Source organism: Coregonus clupeaformis, chromosome 10, assembly GCF_020615455.1.
Source record: "Coregonus clupeaformis isolate EN_2021a chromosome 10, ASM2061545v1, whole genome shotgun sequence".
NCBI lineage: Eukaryota > Metazoa > Chordata > Actinopteri > Salmoniformes > Salmonidae > Coregonus > Coregonus clupeaformis.
Window position 1 is genome coordinate 49,875,686 of NC_059201.1, and position 22,118 is coordinate 49,897,803.

Here is a 22,118-nt window from a genome sequence, read left to right on the forward strand (position 1 = left end):
ACCGATAGATGTTTCATGTTCGTTTGCTTTTGTCTGTTTGTTTCCACACCTGTTTCTGTTTTGACGTAATTAGTGTCCTATAAGTTTCTCGTTGTGTTTGTCTAGTGTTGTATATGATTGTTTCCGTCAGTGTTGTGTCTTGCTCGGTTGAGCGTATTTCTCCACTGTGCTGGAGCTTATTTGCACTTGTGTGTGCACCGTTTCATTTGGTCGCACCTGTTGGTGCGCATCTACCTTTCGCCTTCGTGCGTGTTTTTGCTGTCGGGCTTAGTTGTCCTGTTGCCTGTGTTTGGGCCAGTAATACAGCTTTTTGGAACATTCAGTCTGCGTCCTGCGTTTGATTTCTACACTACACCTACAACACGCCCTGACAGAATCATATACCACAAATGGAATCAGCAGGAGCCGAAGCAGCCCAGACGAGACTGGAAGCCCAGGTTCGGGACCAGCAAGAGCAGCTCCTGCAGATGGGGACCGCCCTGCAGGAGGTGATTACCACACTCCGAGGCTGGGGTTCGCCTCCACCGCCGCCCCGCCCTGCCAGCACCATCGGCCAGCCCGCCCATTCCAGCGCCGGAACCTCGAGGAGTCCGACTATCTCTCCCGAGGGCCTACGACGGGACCGCGGCTGGGTGTCAGGGATTCCTGCTCCAGGTAGAGCTATACCTGGCCACAGTACACCCGGCACCTTCAGGGCATGAGAGCGTGTCCGCCTGATCTCCTGCCTGGCCGGGAAAAGCGTTGGAGTGGGCCAACGCGGAGTGGAGGAAGATCGACGCCACGACGATTACGTACACCGAGTTCTCCCGCCGCTTCAGGGCGGTGTTTGACCATCCCCCGGAGGGGAAAGCGGCGGGGGAGCGTCTGGTCTTCCTCCGGCAGGGGAGGAGAAGTGCCCAGGAATTCGCGCTCGAATTCCGTACTCTAGCGGCAGATGCAGGGTGGAATGATCGGGCCCTCATCGATCTATACCGATGCAGCCTACGAGAGGACGTCCGTCGGGAGCTGGCTTGTAGGGACACCAGCCTCACTTTCGACCAGCTGGTTGATATGTCCATCAGGCTGGATACCCTGCTGGCTACCCGCGGACGTCCTGCGGAGGGTCCGTCCATTCCACCCTCCAGCGCCTCCGAGCCTTGTCCTATGGAGCTCGGGGGCGCTGGCGCTAGAGAGAGGAGGAGTCGGCAGGCTAGGGGGTCCATCCACTGCACCAACTGTGGTCGGGGAGGACACACCGCGGCTAGGTGCTGGGGATGGCCTCCTAGGGGAGATGACGACAGGTCCCGCACTGGGGATTCCCTCCAGGTGAGTAGGCGCCCCACTCACCCAGAGCTCACTGTTGCCCATTTTTGTATGCCTGTACGTTTTCCACAGGTAGCACCTCATTCCCAGCATAAGGCGCTGGTAGATTCAGGCGCGGCTGGGAATTTTATTGATAAAAAGTTTTGTTTAGCGTTAGGGATTCCCCTCATTCCTGTTGATGTTCCTTTTCCCGTTCACGCCCTAGATAGTCGTCCGTTGGGTACGGGCTTAATCAGGGAGGTCACGGCGCCACTTAGGATGTGTGCGCAGGGGGATCATCAGGAGATGATTCAGCTGTTCCTGATTGACTCTCCTGCGTATCCGGTGGTGCTGGGCATGCCCTGGTTGAGTACCCATAACCCAGTGATTTCGTGGCAGGAGAGGGCTCTGATGGAGTGGTCTGCTCAGTGTGTGGGTAGATGTTTGGGCGTTTCCGTAGGGGCTACCTCGGTGGAGAGTCCAAACCAGGTGCCCGCATTGCACGTTCCACCTGAGTATGGGGATTTGGCTATCGCGTTTAGTAAGGCGAGGGCGACGCGGTTGCCACCCCATAGGCAGGGGGATTGTGCGATAAACCTACAGGCAGGAGCTGCGCTCCCACGGAGCCATGTGTATCCTCTGTCTCAGGAGGAGAAGAAAGCTATGGAGATTTACATAGACGAATCGCTGAGACAAGGATACATACGGCCGTCCACTTCCCCCGCGTCCTCGAGTTTCTTTTTCGTGAAGAAAAAGGATGATGGTTTGCGCCCGTGCATCGATTACCGTGGTCTCAATCAGATTACGGTGAAGTATAGTTATCCACTCCCGCTGATTGCGACCATGACTGAGTCGTTGCATGGGGCGCGTTTCTTCACGAAATTAGATCTCAGGAGCGCGTACAACTTGGTGCGCATCAGGGAGGGTGATGAATGGAAAACAGCCTTTAGTACCACCTCGGGCCATTACGAGTATCTGGTCATGCCATACGGGTTGATGAACGCTCCATCAGTTTTCCAATCATTTGTGGATGAGATCTTCAGGGACATGCAGGGGCAGGGGGTGGTGGTGTACATTGATGACATTCTCGTGTACTCACCTACCCGTGTCGAGCATGTGGCCCTGGTGCGCAGGGTGTTGCGGAGGCTGGTGGAGCACGACCTGTATGTGAAGGCAGAGAAGTGTCTGTTTTTCCAGGAGTCGGTCTCCTTTTTTGGGTTATCAGTTGTCTGCGTCAGGGGTGAGGATGGAGGTAGACCGGGTGTCGGCCGTGCGTAATTGGCAAACACCAACCACTGTGAAGGAGGTGCAGCAGTTTTCGGGGTTTGCAAATTACTACAGGAGGTTTATCCGGGGTTTTGGACAGGTGGCAGCTCCCATCACGTCTCTGTTGAAGGGGGGTCCGGTGCGTCTGCAGTGGTCGGCCGAGGCGGACAGGGCGTTTGGGAGGCTGAAGGACCTGTTTACCTCGGCCCCGGTGCTGGCGCATCCGGATCCCTCTTTGCCGTTCCAAGTAGAGGTGGACGCGTCGGAGGCCGGTTTAGGAGCCGTGCTTTCACAACGATCTGGCGTGCCACCTAAACTCCGCCCCTGTGCTTTTATTCTAAGAAGCTCAGTCCGGCGGAGCGGAACTATGACGTAGGGGACAGGGAGCTGTTAGCCGTGGTACAGGCTCTAAAGGTGTGGAGGCACTGGCTTGAGGGGCTCAACACCCTTTCCTCATTTTGACGGACCACCGTAACCTGGAGTACATCCGGGCGGCGAGGAGGCTGAACCCTCGCCAGGCAAGATGGAGTATGTTCTTGACCAGGTTTACTTTTAAGATCACGTACATCCCTGGGTCACAGAATGGCAAGGCAGATGCGCTGTCTCGGCGGTATGACGCGGAGGAGAGGTCCGTGGAGCCCACTCCCATACTGCCTGAGTCGTGTCTGGTGGCACCGGTAGTGTGGGAGGTCGATGCCGAACTCGAGCGGGCGTGCACGCACCGACCCTAGTCCACCACAGTGCCCGGAGGGTCGGAAGTACGTTCCGCTCGAGGTTCGGGATCGATTGATCTATTGGGCTCACACGTCACCCTCCTCTGGACATCCGGGTATCGGCCGGACAGTGCACTGTCTTAGTGCCAAGTACTGGTGGCCCACGTTGGCAAGGGATGTGAGGGTTTATGTTTCCTCCTGCTCGGTGTGCGCCCAGTGTAAGGCGCCTAGACATCTACCTAGGGGTAAGTTGCTACCCCTGCCCGTTCCACAACGGCCATGGTCCCACCTCTCAGTGGACTTTATAACAGACCTTCCCCTCTCCCAAGGGAATACTACCATCCTGGTCGTTGTGGACCGGTTCTCTAAGGCCTGTCGTTTGCTCCCCATGCCGGGTCTTCCCTACGGCCCTGCAAACTGCCGAGGCACTGTTTACCCATGTGTTCCGGCACTACGGGGTACCCGAGGACATTGTGGCTGATCGGGGTCCCCAATTCACCTCCAGAGTCTGGAGAGCGTTTATGGAGCGGTTGGGGGTCTCGGTGAGCCTCACCTCGGGTTACCACCCGGAGAGCAATGGGCAGGTGGAACGCGTAAACCAGGATGTGGGTAGGTTTCTCAGAACATACTGCCAGGACCGGCCGGAGGAGTGGTCAAGGTACGTTCCCTGGGCCGAGATGGCCCAGAATTCCCTACGCCATTCCTCCACTAACCTAACTCCATTTCAATGTGTGTTAGGTTACCAGCCGGTTCTGGCACCCTGGCAGCAGAGCCAGATCGAGGCTCCTGCGGTGGATGAGTGGGCGCGGCGCTCGGAGGAGACTTGGAACGCTGCACACGTCCACCTGCAGCGGGCCCTCCGACGTCAGAAGGCGAGCGCTGATCTCCACCGCAGTGAGGCACCGGTGTACGCACCTGGTGATCGAGTCTGGCTCTCTACCAGAAACCTGCCCCTCCGCCTGCCCTGTCGGAAACTGGGTCGGGCGGTTTGTAGGGCCATTTAAAGTCCTGAGAAGGTTGAACGAGGTATGTTATAGATTACAGCTACCTGTGGAGTATAAGTGTATTAACCCCTCGTTCCATGTGTCCCTTCTCAGGCCGGTGGTAGCGGGCCCACTCCAAGAAGATGAGATCTTGGAGACTCCTCCGCCCCCGTTGGACATTGAGGGGCACCGGCGTACTCCGTGAGATCCATCTTGGATTCGAGACGTCGGATGGGGGGTCTCCAGTATCTAGTGGAGTGGGAGGGGTACGGTCCGGATGAGCGGTGCTGGGTGCCGAGGAGAGACGTGTTGGACCCGTCGCTCCTGACGGAGTTCCATCGGAGGCATCCGACGCGCCCTGCGCCGCATCCCCGAGGCCGGAGTCGGCGCACGTCTGGAGCCGCGCGTCAAGGGGGGGGTACTGTCACGGTTTCGGCCGAGGCTGCCTCTCTCCCTTGTTCGGGCAGGCTTCGGCGTTCGTCGTCTCCGGAATTCTAGCTGCCACCGATAGATGTTTCATGTTCGTTGCTTTTGTCTGTTTGTTTCCACACCTGTTTCTGTTTTGACGTAATTAGTGTCCTATAAGTTTCTCGTTGTGTTTGTCTAGTGTTGTATATGATTGTTTCCGTCAGTGTTGTGTCTTGCTCGGTTGAGCGTATTTCTCCACTGTGCTGGAGCTTATTTGCACTTGTGTGTGCACCGTTTCATTTGGTCGCACCTGTTGGTGCGCATCTACCTTTCGCCTTCGTGCGTGTTTTTGCTGTCGGGCTTAGTTGTCCTGTTGCCTGTGTTTGGGCCAGTAATACAGCTTTTTGGAACATTCAGTCTGCGTCCTGCGTTTGATTCCTACACTACACCTACAACACGCCCTGACAGTCGGACGGCGGTCAATTCTAAGAGGGAGCGACACAGGGGTATGCTCCTATAATTTAAATTGAGTTGATTAGATTAGAATCTGGGTGTGTTGTTCCTGCCTTTTGTGTTAACTAGCAAAGTGCAAACAAATTTTTATTCAGGTTGGCGGTGCTTTCTGCTTGAATTTGGCTAAAAGGGCAGTGAATTCGCTGATACTTTAAGAACTTGCTTCCAAGCTCCTGTGTGTATCCGACACACATCGTTTTTCTCTTAGAGATTATTCTGAACTGAAGACGCGTGTAACCACGTTGTCTTTTACTGTGAGTTATTCTGTAATGTATCATGTATTTCATGTACACTAATTGTTTGTGTTAATTCTTTCATGACTAATAAATCCTATCAGTTCAATTGAGTAAATCCATTTCTTGTTTTACAGATAAATTATTTGATTGACTATTCGTTCATAATTTAGTAGGTCTATTGGTAAATAGTATTTATATACTACACATAGTATATGCTTGCGTTCCACCTTGACATGCATGGTACTTGACTCAATAAATTAATGTTAGAACATTGGTCACCAGGATGAGCTATTTGTATCTAGCTTCTTAATAATTGCATAATGCTGCAATTTAGACATGTTCATTATATTCATACTCAGAGGTGATGTAAGGCTCTATCTTGACTAGACTAGATCCTCCAAAGACTCACAGGGGCCTGCATTTATTCACATACTGTAATAATGGAGTCAGATTGATGAATGCAGTTTATTATTATTAAACATCATTTTCATTCAACTACATAATGGTGACCGCTCATCCTCAGTCGATGGGGATTTCCACCAAACTACAGTCTCATACCTCCCACCTTAGTAAAAATACACTATTTCCCAAACTGAATCAAATATTTTATGAGGCAACACCTTTTTTGTATGTATTTTAGGAAACACATTTTCTAATGGCCCTGTTATGTACTTCCTCTTTATTTTTTGCTGTCTCATAATACACTGAGTATACAAAACATTAAGAACACCTGCTCTTTCCATGACATAGACTGACCAGGTGAATCCAGGTGAAAGCTATGATCCCTTATTGATGTCACATGTCATAAAAATGTTGCGTGGTCTAGACTGTTGTCATAGAAGTGTTGCGTTGTCTAGACTGTTGTCATAGAAGTGTTGCGTTGTCTAGACTGTTGACATAGAAGTGTTGCGTTGTCTAGACTGTTAACATAGAAGTGTGTTCTGGGGTGGGGGTGCAACGAGGGCTGTTGTGGTGACCGTATTACCGCCACCCCGGCGGTAACGAGTCATGAAGGCAGTCAAATTCCACATGACCGTTTAGTCACGGTAATTAGGCTTCTCCACGCTCTGATGCTACTGCTGGTCATTAGTAGCCTACCAAACTTGCTAACTGCCTGGTACTCAGCACTCTATTGTCCCTCTAATCATTCTGACATCAATGCAAATGTATTCGAAAATCTAATCAAACACTTCATGAGTGCCCATGAGCTCATGTTGCGCAACATTTCTATAGGCTATGCAGTTGTGGGAGAAAACAGAGTGATGGCCGCTATTAAAAAGAGGAGGATCCCATCAGCTTTCTATAGGCTAGGCCTACTATATTTATTTATCAACTTTCCTAATATTAAGCACATTGCTTATATTTACAACAGGAGTATAGCCTACCTGGCTGGCATGGAAATAAACCACAGGGAAAAGCGTCCTCCATTCGCTATTTTAGTGCATAGATGACATGTATTTTTTCCTGCTGCCCCTGTTTTGATACAGGTGCATGATAATGGTCCATTCTAAATCAAAACAAATTTCATACATATATTATTTAGTATATGTAAAGACAACATTAAATCAAGAATAGTCTAATGGGTGACAATATTAGCCTATCACTTGTGAATTATATATTATCACTTGTGAATGATGCCCAGCATAAGAAACAATGCCTTTTTTATGTGACTATTTCGAATCATAGTCACACACCTCATGTAGCCTAGCCCATAGGCCTATATGTTTTAATAAGGTTTGTATCCCAACTAAAGTGACCAAAAATATTCTTAAAATTAAGCACATTAATACGCTTTACAAGGGGTGTAGAGCCTTATTGGCATACATACGCAGCGCGTGAGTTTCAAGTTTGGGGAAGATAATTTTCACCATAAAAATGCACCTTTATAATAAAAGCATTACATGCATAATTGCATTTGCGGTCACTTTTGATAATGGTGTTTTCCGCTAATGGAACATTTGCGCTTATAGCCTACTACCACGTGTGCATTGCTGCGCTTATAATGTGAAGAAATAGCCTAATAGTTTGTCAACATTTTAAGCTAAACATTCTGATCTGTTGCGTCAGCCACATTGCATAAAAAATGTTTTTTGATGCTAGTGGTTGTATTCATTTGGGATTTGTACTATGGGGGATAGTAGATTGACATAGGCTAGTGCTTTTGCTGTTCGTTTGTCCTACTCATCTTGTTGGCTGATGAAAATTAAATGTGGACAGTTCTTCCAATATCTTCAATATGCACCTCGGAATTGGATAAGGACGCGCGCAGTTGCATCCCCAATATGTCTGTCTTCACTTGTAGCCTGTGAGGAAAAACCCGATCATGTGATGGAGCGCGCAGCACTCAGGGAGAAGGGCACAACGGCCACTGGCCGCAAAAGGCATACATTTGTTTAGGGTGCATTACGGCCACACAAAGGGGATGCCGCCATGAAATTCAAGGCAGTATCATGTGCTTGTCAAATTGTGAATGAGTGACTGATGTAGTGTGTACAGCCTGCACAAAAAACAAAGCAGAGCTCATGCCTTTCAAGCAACTTTTGTTGCATTATGCAGCCTTACAATGTATTAAAAATCAAAACACATAGCCCAACGTTTGTAGAACAACTAAAGTTACATTAATAACTCTAAATTAAGCATATAGGAGTACCTGTTTTTTTTGTTAACCGCTCAACACAGAATAGCTTCATGTGAGCACTCCCTCAAATCTTTTGGAGAAAAATTTTATTCAGCTTTGTTCAATTGTATTCTTCATACTATAAAATAATGCCACGGAATTCTAAGAAAATCTTGTCTGCTAAATGAACTAGTGTAGCCCACAGCCATTTGGCATAGCCAGATCAGGACCTAACATAAGGACAACTCAGAGTATGCTATTCTGTTCTTCTGAAATAGACTACATTTTCTTCATATCATGCTTCTTTAGACCTGTCTAAAATAAATAATGGATTTATTGTGAAGGTGTAGGCTATATTACATGGATTTATTAGACTTTTTAAAATGTAGATGTTCCAAAGGTCTGCGTCAGTGGCTTGTAGGCTATGTATGGAAGCCAGGAGATGCTAAATTTGTTTATGTTCATTAACGGTCAATTACCGTGAGACCGACAGTTATTTGCTTGACAATCACCGGCTGATGAAATTTTGTGACCGCCACAGCCCTAGGTGCAACTCAATATTAGGATGGTGTTCCTAATGTTTGGTATACTCAGTATACATAAGTATGGCAATATCCTTTCTAGTGAATGCGGCATCTCTCTTGCATAACTAAATAATGATGATGATGATGTAGCTGATGATTAGCACCTGTTCGAGAGAATGAGATGAATAATATTCTCTTTCTCATCAATTATTTCTCTCTTTCACGTATTGTCTCTGCTCACGTATTGTCTCTGTATCTCTTTCTTCTCTTACTCCTTTATTATAGTCTCTATCATCTGCTATTATCTCTCATTTTTGTCCTTTAGCCCTTATGCTGCTTTCTCTCATTTCTCTCTCTCTCTGTCTCTCTCTCTCTCTGTCTCTCTGTCTGTCTCTCTGTCTCTCTCTCTCTTTCTCTCTCCGTCTGTCTCTCTATCTCTCCCTCTCTGTCTCTCTCTCTCTCTCTCCCTCTCTGTCTGTCTGTCTGTCTCTCTCTCTCGCTCTCTCTCTCTCTCTGTATCTCTGTATCTCTCTGTCTGTCTGTCTCTCTCTCTCTCTCTCTCTCTCTCTCTCTGTGTCTCTCTCTCTGTGTCTCTCTCTCTGTGTCTCTCTCCCTCCTCTCTTATTAACACTCACCCTACTCTCTTTCTCACTTCCTTTCTTTCTGTCTGTGTCTGTTTCTCTCTGTCCTCTCCACCTTCCTCTCTCTCACTCTTTCTCTCTCCATTCCACTCATTATGCTTCGTCATCCTCCTCTCCTTTTCTCCTCCTCCTCTCTCGTTCCGGCTCTGAGCCGGTTGGCTTGTGCGGCTGCTTGTGGGACAGAGATGGTGAGGAGGTGGAGGAGGAGGAGGAGGAGGAAGGTTGGCGGTAAAGCCGAGGCCTCCAGTCATGTGGATGTGTCCACGTGTGAGGTGTGGGGGTGAATCAAGCCACTTTCTGTGCTCCTTTGCTTAATATAACCCATCACAACAGCAGAGACTATAGTAATAACTACCACATCACACCTTGAGTTGAGTTAGAAATAAGAGCCCATAATATATTTTGGTTCTCAAACAACACCCATCCACTGGTTCCCGAAATGGGGCTACATGTATTGTAGTGAAATGCCCACCAGCTTTCTCCTTATGCATGTCAGCTGATTCAACCATTCCCCAATGTTTTCCTTTATTTCACTTAAAATGTTTATATATGCTTTAGTCTGTGTGTGTGTGTGTGTGTGTGTGAGAGTGAGAGTGAGAGTGAGTGAGAGAGAGAGATTCACCCTTTCCTTCTTCCCCTCCGGCCAGACGGTGAGAGTGAGCCAATCAGACAGTGAGCCAGCGGGTCTTCGTCCACCCCGCGGAGTCTTACCATTAGCTACCATGAGCCTACCGGCTCAGACACAAACACCACAGCTACAACTTCTATGTCAACAGTCTAAAAACGCAACACTTTTATGACAACAGTCTAGACAATGCAACACACGTCTATGTCATCAGTCAACAGAATAGTCAGTAGTGTAGTGGTAATAATGGACTTCCTGGGAATTTTACGTCTGCCAATCGAGCACAGTTTAGTGTAATGGTATTCAAATAGTTGTAAGTGTTTATTTTATATTTTATTTTACCTTTATTTAACTAGGCAAGTCAGTTAAGAACAAATTATTATTTACAATGACGGCCTACACAGGCCAAACCCGGATGACGCTGGGCCAATTGTGCGCCGCCCTATGGGACTCCTAATCACGGCCGGTTGTGATACAGCCTGGAATCGAACCAGAGGGTCTGTAGTGACGCCTCAAGCACTGAGATGCAGTGCCTTAGACCACCGGGCCACTCGGGAGCCCAGTGTATGCTATATTACTACAGAAAACCAGAAGACAGAAGAAAGTCTCCCTCACGCACATACGCACACTCACTAGATGTCTTCTCCGGTCCAAAAAGTTGGACCCGGACCCGAATGAACCTGATATATATTTATTTAATGGGGACTCTGACCCGAGAACAATCAGACCCGAACTGGAATGGACCCAAGGACAACCCGACCTAGACCCGACCCATACCCTAACGATTGGACCCGAGTGAAAAAATAGATATGTTTATGAGCCAAGTTGCTCTTCAAAGAACAAAAATAGGACAGCACTCCGGTAAATAAACTTAAATTGAAATGTGTATTGCCAAGTTGCTCTTCTGGTTAAAGGATAGGTCTTTAATCAAATGAAATCAAAGTTTATTGGTTGCATACACAGATTTGCAGATTGCAGCGAAGTGCTTGGGTTTCTATCTCCAACAGTGTAATAATACAATACAAAACAATACCCACATAATACAAATGTAAAAAGAAAGAAATTAAGAAATATCAGAACGAGCAATGTCAGAGTCCAGAATATATATATACAGTACCAGTCAAAAGTTTGGTCACACCTACTCATTCAAGGTTTCTTCTTAATTTTTTTTACTATTTTCTACATTGTAGAATAATAGTGAAGACATCAAAACTATGAAATAACACATATGGAATCATGTAGTAACCAAAAAAGTGTTAAACAAATTTTCGATTCTTCAAAGTAGCCAGCCTTTGCCTTGATGACAGCTTTGCACACTCTTGGCATTCTCTCAACCAGCTTCACCTGGAATGCTTTTCCAACAGTCTTGAAGGAGTTCCCAAATATGCTGAGCACTTGTTGGCTGCTTTTCCTTCACTCTGCGGTCCAACTTATCCCAAACCATCTCAATTGGGTTGAGGTCGAGTGATTGTGGAGGCCAGGTCATAAATATGCTATAGACTATGCAGAGCTGTGGTTGGGTCTATTCAGGTTCACTCAGCTATATCAGCTGTAGTTACATAGACCAAAGACCTGATGGCAATCAAACAGGACCCGACCCGGACCTGGGGACAAATTTACATTTTGGATGCAAACCCGCTCGGGTCCCGGGTCAGGTCTCGGGTATTTGGGTTTGGTCGGACCCGTGAAGTCCTCTAACACACCCACCAACACCCACCCATTGACAATCCCACACAAAACCCACACACATTCACATGCACTACATATGTACACACACGACACACACGCATACCGACACAACACAAACACACATACATACACATCACGCGCGCACACTCATCATTTGCTGCTGCTACTCTGTTCTTTATTTCACTCTTATTATGATCTACCCTGACGCATAGTCACTTTACCCTGCCTTCTACCTCAAATACCTTTTACCTCTGCACATTGATCTGCTACTGGTACTCCATCTACATAGCTCCATTCTTGTGTTACTATTTTGGGAAGGGCGCATGTGACAAATGCGATTTGATTTAGTTTCAACCTGTGCTGTGTTGCTCTGTGCAGGTGTGCTGAGGATGTGACTGACGGATCCCAGTACTTTGTGCTGTTGATGATCACAGACGGAGTCATCTCAGACATGGTGCAGACCAAGGAGGCTGTGGTCAATGTGAGTGCTCATCACAACTCAGTGATGTGTTTTTTTGGTGTGTTTTTTTTCACCTTTATTTAACCAGGTAAGCCAGTTGAGAACAAGTTCTCATTTACAACTGCGACCTGGCCAAGATAAAGCAAAGCAGTGCGATAAAAACAACAACACAGAGTTACATATACAGAAAATATATATACAGTGTGTGCGAATGTAGTAAGTTATGGAGGTAAGGCAATAAATAGGCCATAGTGCAAAATAGTTACAATTTCGTATGTGTGTTGTTGACATTGGTGGGCCTTAAGTTTGTGTGTGTGTCCCAAAATGTGGCATGGGACGTCATAAATATGTAATTTCCTGTGCGTGCATGTGCGTGTGTGTTTTCTCCGCAGGCTGCCGCTCTGCCCATGTCTATCATCATAGTGGGAGTGGGACCTGCTGAGTTTGATGGTAAGTGTCTGTCCAGCAGGGGTGAGGGGGTGGTGGGGGGTTGGGGGGGGCTTTTAAAGTGCATGGTGCACTAAAGAACAGCAGGGAAGGTGACCGCACAACTGCAATCTCCTTCCCAGAGGTTTTAGGAACTGGTGAATCCCCTTCCTGCTCTCCCTTTCTTCCAAATGTATCTCCACCTACCTTAGATATACAGCAAGGATACCCAAATGTCCTGGTATGGAGCGGTACAGGCTTTTGCTCCGGCTCTGTTCTACTCTTTTAACACACCTGATTTGATCCTGAAGAGCAGCTTGAGTACGGGTAGAACAGAAACCTGCACACCCAAATAGTGTTGTTTGTTTTAGTTTGCCTGGAGCACCAGGTGGGCGGAGTTTGCTTATTTGACACCATTCCATTGGTCCTAAAGTGCAAACACCGCCCAAAAGGTGAATCAGGCGAGGTAAAACTAATACTATCAGTTGCTCTCCAGGAAGAGGAATGTGTTGATTCCTTCCCCCATCCCAAAGAATCATTAGCATTAGTCTCATGTGGTGACAGGTCGTGACTCCTGTGTCATGTCTCTCAGTGGAGGGAAACTCAGAGTAAGTGAGTCCTGGGTCGTATTGAGTAGGGCAATGGAAAACGTTTTGCAATTGAACACGAAATGAGCAATAGACGGGTTGGTTGTTTAGCAACAAAACCGACGTGTGCACAACTATGGGGCAAAACAGACGGGGTTGGCTTAGATTGTTGACAACATGTAAACTATATTTAGTCTCCAAATGTTTATTGAAAACATAAATACATTTGCACAATCAGCACTTGTTGTCTCAAATACATCGTTACATTTGTTGGTTAGCTAGCTAGCCAATTTGAGCCATATTAATATTGACATGAAATAAGTCAAAACACCTCAAAACAAGATATGGTATCATTAACAAGATAAAACTAGCTGAAACGAGCCACCTACGATTCCCCACACGGCAGCTTCTTGTCATTGTTGCTAGCTATCTGACCGTTCAGAATCATAACAACGCGGCTTCCGGCCACATCGATGCACGCGCGTAATTTTCATGACGTTTTCAGCCAACCCGTCTATTCTTAATGGACAAGCCCATGTAGTCCCTCCCTGTTTCAGTCAATTTTTTCCCCGTATGGTGCCTGATTAACACACCTGATGGATCAGACTTCCACTGAGGCTTTGTTACCTGGGTCACCTGGCTTAAGCTCAGAAGGTTAATGGCAGAGCTGAATAATAATACAATGTGTGGGTAAACTCTGCACAAAACAATCCATTCACGCAAAGGATGTTTGCATTTTTTTACTTCATGATCATGTTACTTACTCTTAGAAAAGAAGGTGCTACCTAGAACCATAAAGGGTTATTTAATTGTCCCAATAGGAGAACCCTCTGAAAATAACTATTTTTGGTTGGAACCCAAGTGGAACCTTTTCACTAATACAAGGTTCTACGTGAAACTCTTTCACCACTTAAATGTTCCAAGTAGATCCTTTTTCACCTGGAACCAAAAAGGGTTCTCCTATGGGGAAAAACGAGGAACCCATTTTTTCTAAGAGTGTACTTTGAGTCCCATTTATGTTGTGGTACCACATACAGAATTTGGAGAGAAGAATTTGGTTTGAGTGAAATCCTTCTCTGCCTACCATACTAATTTCAATCACTGGATAATGATGTAAATGCAGTTGGTGCACCCTATTCCCCATATTGGCCAATATAGTAAAGAGCACTATATAGTAAATGGGTCCTATGTAAATCAGCCACAACTAGACAACGGTAAAACCAAGGAACAGAATTGTGGATGCGTCCCAAATTGCACTCTATTCCCTATTTACAAAAAGGTGCTATCTAGAATCTAAAAGGCTTCTTAGGCTATCCCCATAGGAGAACCCTTTGAGAACCCTTTTTGGTTCCAGGTAGAACCCTATTGGGTTCCATGTAGAACCCTTTCCCCAAGGGTTCTACATGGAACCCAAAATAGTTCTACCTGGAACCAAAAATGGTTTGCCTATAGAGACAGCCAAAGAACCCTTTTGGAACCCTTTTTTTGACCAGAGCCCTATGGTCAAAAGGCCTGTTCAAAAGTAGTACACTAAATAGGGAATAAGGTGCCATTTGAGACAAAGCCTGTGTCTGCATACCAGTGGAGGTTCCTCAGAGGAGAAAGGGGAGGACCATTCTCCTCAGTGAATTTCATAAAAATAGAAATAGTGAAACATCAAAGTTATAATTTTTAGATAAACTATACTAAATATATTAATGTCACTAAATAATTGATTAAAACACACTGTTGTGCAATGAAGGTCTACAGTAGCCTCAACAGCACTCTGTAGGGCAGGGTTTCCCAAACTCGGTCCTGGGGCCCCCCCTTGGTGCATGTTTTCGCCTTAGCACTACATAGCTGATTCAAATAAAACAATTAAAAGCTTGATGATGAGTTGGTTATTTGAATCAGCTGTGTAGTGCTAGGGCAAAAAACTAAACGTGCACGCAGGGTGGGCCCCAGGACCGGGTTTGGGAAACCCTGCTGTAGGGTAGCACCATGGTGTAGCCAGAGGACAGCTAGTTTCCGTCCTCCTCTGGGTACATTGATTTTAATACAAAACCTAGGAGACTCATGGTTCTCACCCCCTTCCATGGACTTACAGAACACAGGAATTATGACAACTTCCGTAGGATGTCCTCCAAACTATCAGAGCTCTTGCAGCATGAACTGACATTTTGTCCACCCAATCAAAAAAAGGATCAGAGAATGAATTTAGTACTGAAAGCATAAGCTACAACTAGCTAGCACTGCAGTGCATATAATGTGGTGAGTAGTTGACTCAAAGAGAGAGAAAGACAATAGTTGAACAGTTTTGAACAAATACATTTCTTCAAAAATGAAGGAGAAGCAAGAGAGATAGAGAGAGATAGCTATATTTCGTAGTTTTCTTTTCATTTTCACTTTCACTTACTTAGCTAGTGAATGCAGCTAGCTAGTTTATCCTACTCAAACACCCGGCTCAAACAGAGAGGGATGCTATGTTAGCTAGTGGGCTATGGCTACTGGAACTCTTCCAATTCAAGGTAAGCTTTTGATTTGATTAATTTATTGCCACCAGGGCCCGCCGGTGTAACTGCTAAACTGTTTGCTGACTGTACACTGTACTGCATGATTGTAGAGGGTTTACTAATGCGTTAGTTCTATTAGCTATGTTGACTATGACGTTAGCTAGCTAATATGATGACAACGATGTAGGCTGTGTGTAGTGGTTAGTGGTTATGATATGAAGGTTTGGCTTGGAATGGTTTTTTCGCCTGGTCACAGACAGCTGATGTGTTGAGCGAAGGGAAAAGGTGAGAGGAGGAGAGCGCGTAGATGCGAGAAGGAATTGCGTGATCATGCTGTTTGTATGTGGCTGTTAGGAAAATGAACTGTGTTTGTGTGTGATCAGGGGTGTATTCATTCCGTCGATTCTGTTGAAAAACGTTTCTTAAACGGAAGCAAACGGAACGAAGCATGGATAAACATACCTGAATTGTCCAATAGAAACTCTTGTTTGCAACTGTTGGACTAATGATTACACCCTAGATCAGCTAGATGCAGGCAAGAGTGTGCAAGGCAGTATTGAATGTGTCACTGTCTGACACCTTGATTTAGAAAATATATATCTCGACCTATACAACTACATTGTAAACTTTAATTCATAGGCTAGGTTGTAGCAACCTCATGATGGGTATAGGGACCATTTTAGTATCATGTAGTAGCCTAAACCTATCAATGTTACATTGAGCTGGGTGAATGGAAAATGAATGATAGTCATCAAATATGCTGTAATAGAAATAAGACCCTGCTCATAAAAAAAAAATCGTCCTCTCTCATCTTAAATGGCATTGACCGCCTCTGCTGTGTACACTCCTCCTGGCATAGTGAGAAAGAGTTGTGCTGCAAAGCTGAGCTCTTCAGCTAACAAGAGAGCAGCTAAACAAAGCAGAGAGACTCCCAAAGTAATTGTGCAAACACTGGAGCACACTTATTATGCATTATGTCTATTCCAAAAGTTAATTGGCAAAGTGATTTGAATTAAAGATAATGCCGGTAGTTGGGGAAGGGAAGCAGAAAAGGGGAAATTATTCATGCATAACGACAAGGGGGTCTCTTTGGGACCTATTACACACTACACAGGGCTGTGCGAGGGGTCAGGGGTGGCTGCTGTAGGGGGGGGTGCATGCGCGTGCCTGCCTATGTGTGAGTTTCTAGTGTGTGTATTTTTTTAGAGAGAGAGAGAGAGAGAGAGAGAGAGACTATAGGAGGAGGGGTATTTGACTCATCTGAGCTCTCTTATCCTCCTCTTGCTCAGTCAGAGGGAAACTGGGAGCTCTTTCTCTCCACAGGGAGCCTGTGCAAACAGACTGTCTCTCACACACACACACTTGAGTGCAACCCTAAAGCACAAAGCACCATCTTCTCTCCTCTGCTATTAACCTCCTTTCCTCTCTTATCTTTCCCTTCTTCAAATATTTCCATCATGCCATGTTCCTCTCTCCAAAATTCCCCACGTGTTCCCATGAAGTCTGCATGTGGGCATCTGTTTGGATGCACCTGTGTGCCTGTGGGTGTTTGTGTGCATATGTGTGTGGAGTGAACGTATGTGCATCATCAGTGTGTACTAAGCACTCCTGTGCCTGTGTGTACACACACTCCCACGTGTGTCATGTGTGTAACATTCACGGCAAACAGAAGGCGGTGTGCGTGTGCATGTATGTGACATTCAAGGGAGCAGAAGGCTTTGTATAAGTCAAAGTGACTCAGGGGATGCCCCCCACATGCCTGGGTTTACCCAAGACACCAGCCCCACTTCCCTGCCTCCTGCTGTCCCTTCACCCCCTCTCTCTTCCTCTCTCTCTCCCGTCTTTCTCTCCTCTCTGCACTGCTATACCCTACAGCCATCTTTTAGATCCGTAAATCCATGTATAAAATCCCCAGTCTCCATTCAGTGGTCCTTTCCAAACATGCTGCATGACCACGTCCCAATAGGTATAAGTGGCTTCCTTTCCTTCATGACCACTGATAGGTGAAAGCACTGGATAGGTCTCCAGCCCATTGCCTTCACTTATCCAGTGCTTTTCAGATCACTGGTCCTGGAGGAGAGGGGATGAGGGAGGGTGGGTATTGAGGAGTTTTGGGATGCTGCCCATGGCTGAGGCATGATCTCTCAAAGACTTCAGTGTGAACCCCAATGTATAGTCTCACAGGGATGGCCAGGCATCTGCCTCCCAGCTCCTCTCTACTCCAGGATTCCGTTGGTTATATTAAAATCAGTCCTAATAATGTAAGAAGGAAGTTTCAGGAATATGTTTTTAAAATATGTTTGCACTGGGGGTTTTATGTAGAGAATTATGTCTTTGTCCGACTATTATTTTATTAGTTGCACTTTTGGCAAACAAAATGACATAATGTGTACAGGAGGTTAGTGGCACCTTAATTGGGGAGAATGGACTCGTGGTAATGACTGGAGCGGAATCAGCGGAATGGTAACAAATACATCAAACACATGGTTTCCAGGTGTTTGATGCCATTCCATTTGCTCCGTTCCGGCCATTATTATGAGCCGTTCTCCCCTCAGCAGCCTCCACTGATAGGGTGCCATATATACACACATTAATAACACATATAACACTCTGTCTAACAATGGATTTATGTGCCATCATCTCTGTGTCTGTCGCTGACTCTGACTCTCGGTCTCTGACACTGTCTTTTACGCTCTCTGTCTCTGTCTATGACTCCCTCTCTTTCCCTGCCTCTACCGCATATCGCTACCTCTGCCTCTGTCTGTTTCTGCTCCGTAGCGATGGAGGAACTGGACGGTGACGAGGTCAGAGTGTCCTCTAAGGGGCGCAATGCCGAGCGAGACATAGTCCAGTTTGTGCCTTTCCGGGACTACATAGACCGCCAGGGCAACCAGGTGCTGAGCATGGCACGGCTAGCCAAGGACGTGTTGGCAGAAATCCCTGAGCAGCTGCTCGGTTTCATGAAGACGAGGGACATCGAGCCCCGGTCCGCCTCCTCCACCACCACTACCACCCCGCTAGGACTCCACAACCTGCACATCTGAGAGAGGGGTTTGTGTGGGGGTGAGGTCTGGGGTTCTTGGGTTTAGGGCCATGGTTTGGACCATTTTCAGTGCAGCGAATACCTGAAGAAACACACACTGAAGCCATTGGGGTGCACATGCACGCACGCACACACACACACACACACACACACACACACACACACACACACACACACCCACATACTACCGTAGCGATGTCCTGCCTGGTGAACACATCGCCCTGCTGTGATGTAACAACTGTACAGCTCAACAGGGGTCAAATGCAGCGTGACCTTTGAAGCAAGAACTGTTGGAACTGCTTCTGCGGTCGCCAACCCCTCACTGACCCCTTAGCTTATTTTTTTATGCAGGGGCAGGGACTGGTCACGGTTGAACTTTGGAAAGAGCTAGAGTTTGTGGGCTTTTCAATGGACAGAAAGAGCAATCAATGTTCAAATTTTTTCCTATGCCTCACTAGCCCCGCATGCAATGAGTGTTTCATTCCCACATCTTTTTGTGGTCCGAAACAGAAACAGAAACAAATTGGCCACTTGGGTTGCAATGGCAGTACTTTACTTTGTCCACTTTCTGGCCAATGTATATTTTCCATGTGTATAATGACACTGTATAAACACTGAAGAAAGTGGGACAGCCGGTTAATATCCAAAACAAGTGAAAGGCACAGGAAGTCTATTCATGTATGGTTTCTTCTCAGGGCATTTCTGAAAGCTTTTGGATGAGTTTCGTAAAACAAGGGAGACAGAAACAAGATGGCGTCTCTGGACGGTTGAGGTCTCAGCCTCGGCATCTGGAGTCATTGGGTGTTTCTCAAAATGCATTCTACCGTGGTCCGAGCACACAAATTGGAGCACGGGAGGGTCGGAGAATGAGTAAATCAATGTATGCAAAACGGAGCACGGAGGGCACTACTCTAATGCGTACTCCATTTGTATTTACTTTGAAGCATGCATCGATGCGAGCTTCAATGGAAAGTATGCAAAGGAATATGAAGCAACCACGTAAAAAATTACGCAAAATTTATTGAAATCAATGGCGGCCATTATTTGAGCTAAAGCCCATAATAAGCCTATAATAAGTCAATAGGGGAAACTGGCTAGCAACTAGTGCTGTTAGCTAGCCAGATAACCACGAAGAATGGTTAGCTAGCAACCCACGAAGAATCTATATGGCATAATATTAGTTTTAGGTCATTTTTGCCTGTTAAACTATCTGTTTAGCTACATTATTATGATTCACATATATATATTCACATATAGCTAGCTGACAGTTATGAAGTAAAATGGTTGCTTTGTGTATATCCTGTTTCGTCTATTGCCATTGTTGTCCTGGCTGGAAGGCGGTTCAGTGAATGGGTAAGTCCATAGTAAGTCAATAGGGCTTATTGGCTAGCTAGCTAGCCATGAAGAATTGGTAGCTACCCACGAAAAATGTACATCTACCTTGCATAACATTATTTTTAGGTCATTTTTGCTTGTTTAACTAGCTGGCTAGCTAGATTATTACAATTCACATATCTAGCTGATAATTACGAAGTAAAACGTTTGCTTTGTGTATATCTTGATTCGTCCATTGTTGCCATTGTCCTGGCTGTAAGAAGGTTCAGTGAATGGGGAGGTGAAGCGTGAGGAAATACAGTAGGGGGAGTGCTTCTCAAATGTATTGTTTTATGCGTTCTCCACACTCTCGTCCTCAAAAAAACGTACTCAAGAGAACGTGGTCAGAGAATGCACTCGGAGCATGAGAGTGTGGCGCACGGTAGTATGCATATTGAGAAATGCCCATTGTGTTCATATATCTGTACATCATGTCCTTGTTCAAGGACTGGTTCCTCTTGCCCAGGGGGCGATTGTATAGTGAATATATTGTTTTATTCCAGTCCTCACTACAGTGCCTTCAGAAAGTATTCAGACCCCTTGACTTTTTCCACATTTTGTTATGTTACAGCCTTATTCTAAAATTGATTTTTCAGCAATCTACACACAATACCCCATAATGACAAAGCGAAAACAGGTTTTTATAACTTTTTGGAAATGTATTACAAATAAATAAAAAATGCCTTATTTACATATGTTTTCAGACCGTTTGCTATGAGACTCGAAATTGAGCTCAGGTGCATCCTGTTTCCATTGATCATCCTTGAGATGTTTCTACAACTTGATTGGAGTCCACCTGTGGTAAATTCAATTGATTGGACATTATTTGGAAAGGCACACACCTGTCTATATAAGGTCCCACAGTTGACAGTGCATGTCAGAGCAAAAACCAAGCCATGAGTGTCACGACTTCCTCCGAAGCTGCCTCCCCTCCTTGTTCGGGCAGTCTTCGGCGTTCGTCGTCACCGGCCTACTAGCCACTACCACTCCATATCTCATCATTACATTTGTCTTGTCTTGTCAATTACACACACCTGGTTCATATCCCCAAATACATTTACATTTACATTTTAGTCATTTAGCAGACGCTCTTATCCAGAGCGACTTACAGGAGCAATTAGGGTTAAGTGCCTTGCTCAAGGGCACATTTACGTCATTTAGCAGACGCTCTTATCCAGAGCGACTACAAATTGGTGCATTCACCCTATAGCCAGTGGGATAACCACTTTACAATTATACTTTTTTTTTTTTTTTTGGGGGGTAGAAGGATTACTTTATCCTATCCCAGGTGTTCCTTAAAGAGGTGGGGTTTCAAATGTCTCCGGAAGGTGGTGAGTGACTCCGCTGTCCTGGCGTCGTGAGGGAGCTTGTTCCACCATTGGGGTGCCAGAGCAGCGAACAGCTTTGACTGGGCTGAGCGGGAACTATGCTTCCGCAGAGGAAGGGGAGCCAGCAGGCCAGAGGTGGATGAACGCAATGCCCTCGCCTGGGTGTAGGGACTGATTAGAGCCTGAAGGTACGGAGGTGCCGTTCCCCTCACTGCTCCATAGGCAAGCACCATGGTCTTGTAACGGATGCGAGCTTCAACTGGAAGCCAGTGGAGTGTGCGGAGGAGGGGGGTGACGTGAGAGAACTTGGGAAGGTTGAACACCAGACGGGCTGCGGCATTCTGGATGAGTTGTAGGGGTTTAATGGCACAGGCAGGGAGCCCAGCCAACAGCGAGTTGCAGTAATCCAGACGGGGAGATGACAAGTGCCTGGATTAGGACCTGTGCCGCTTCCTGTGTAAGGCAGGGTCGTACTCTCCGAATGTTGTAGAGCATGAACCTGCAGGATCGGGTCACCGCCTTGATGTTGGCGGAGAACGACAGGGTGTTGTCCAGGGTCACGCCAAGGCTCTTCGCACTCTGGGAGGAGGACACAACGGAGTTGTCAACCGTGATGGCGAGATCATGGAACGGGCAGTCCTTCCCCGGGAGGAAGAGCAGCTCCGTCTTGCCAGGGTTCAGCTTGAGGTGGTGATCCGTCATCCATACTGATATGTCGGCAAGACATGCAGAGATGCGATTCGCCACCTGGTTATCAGAAGGGGGAAAGGAGAAGATTAGTTGTGTATCGTCTGCGTAGCAATGATAGGAGAGGCCATGTGAGGATATGACAGAGCCAAGTGACTTGGTGTATAGGGAGAAAAGGAGAGGGCCTAGAACTGAGCCCTGGGGGACACCAGTGGTGAGAGCACG

At 46.5% G+C, this 22,118-nt stretch overlaps 1 protein-coding gene across 1 annotated transcript in view; it reads left to right on the plus strand.

Annotated features, from left to right (window-relative positions):
* LOC121575551 (copine-9-like) overlaps window positions 1-18,482 on the plus strand; it is a 168,896-nt gene extending 150,414 nt beyond the window's left edge. Inside the window, 4 exon segments of the mRNA XM_041888724.2 lie at window positions 11,875-11,977; window positions 12,349-12,406; window positions 18,240-18,447; window positions 18,449-18,482. Of these exon segments, the coding sequence (XP_041744658.2) occupies window positions 11,875-11,977; window positions 12,349-12,406; window positions 18,240-18,447; window positions 18,449-18,482 (403 nt within the window).
* The last annotated feature ends 3,636 nt before the right edge of the window (window positions 18,483-22,118 follow it).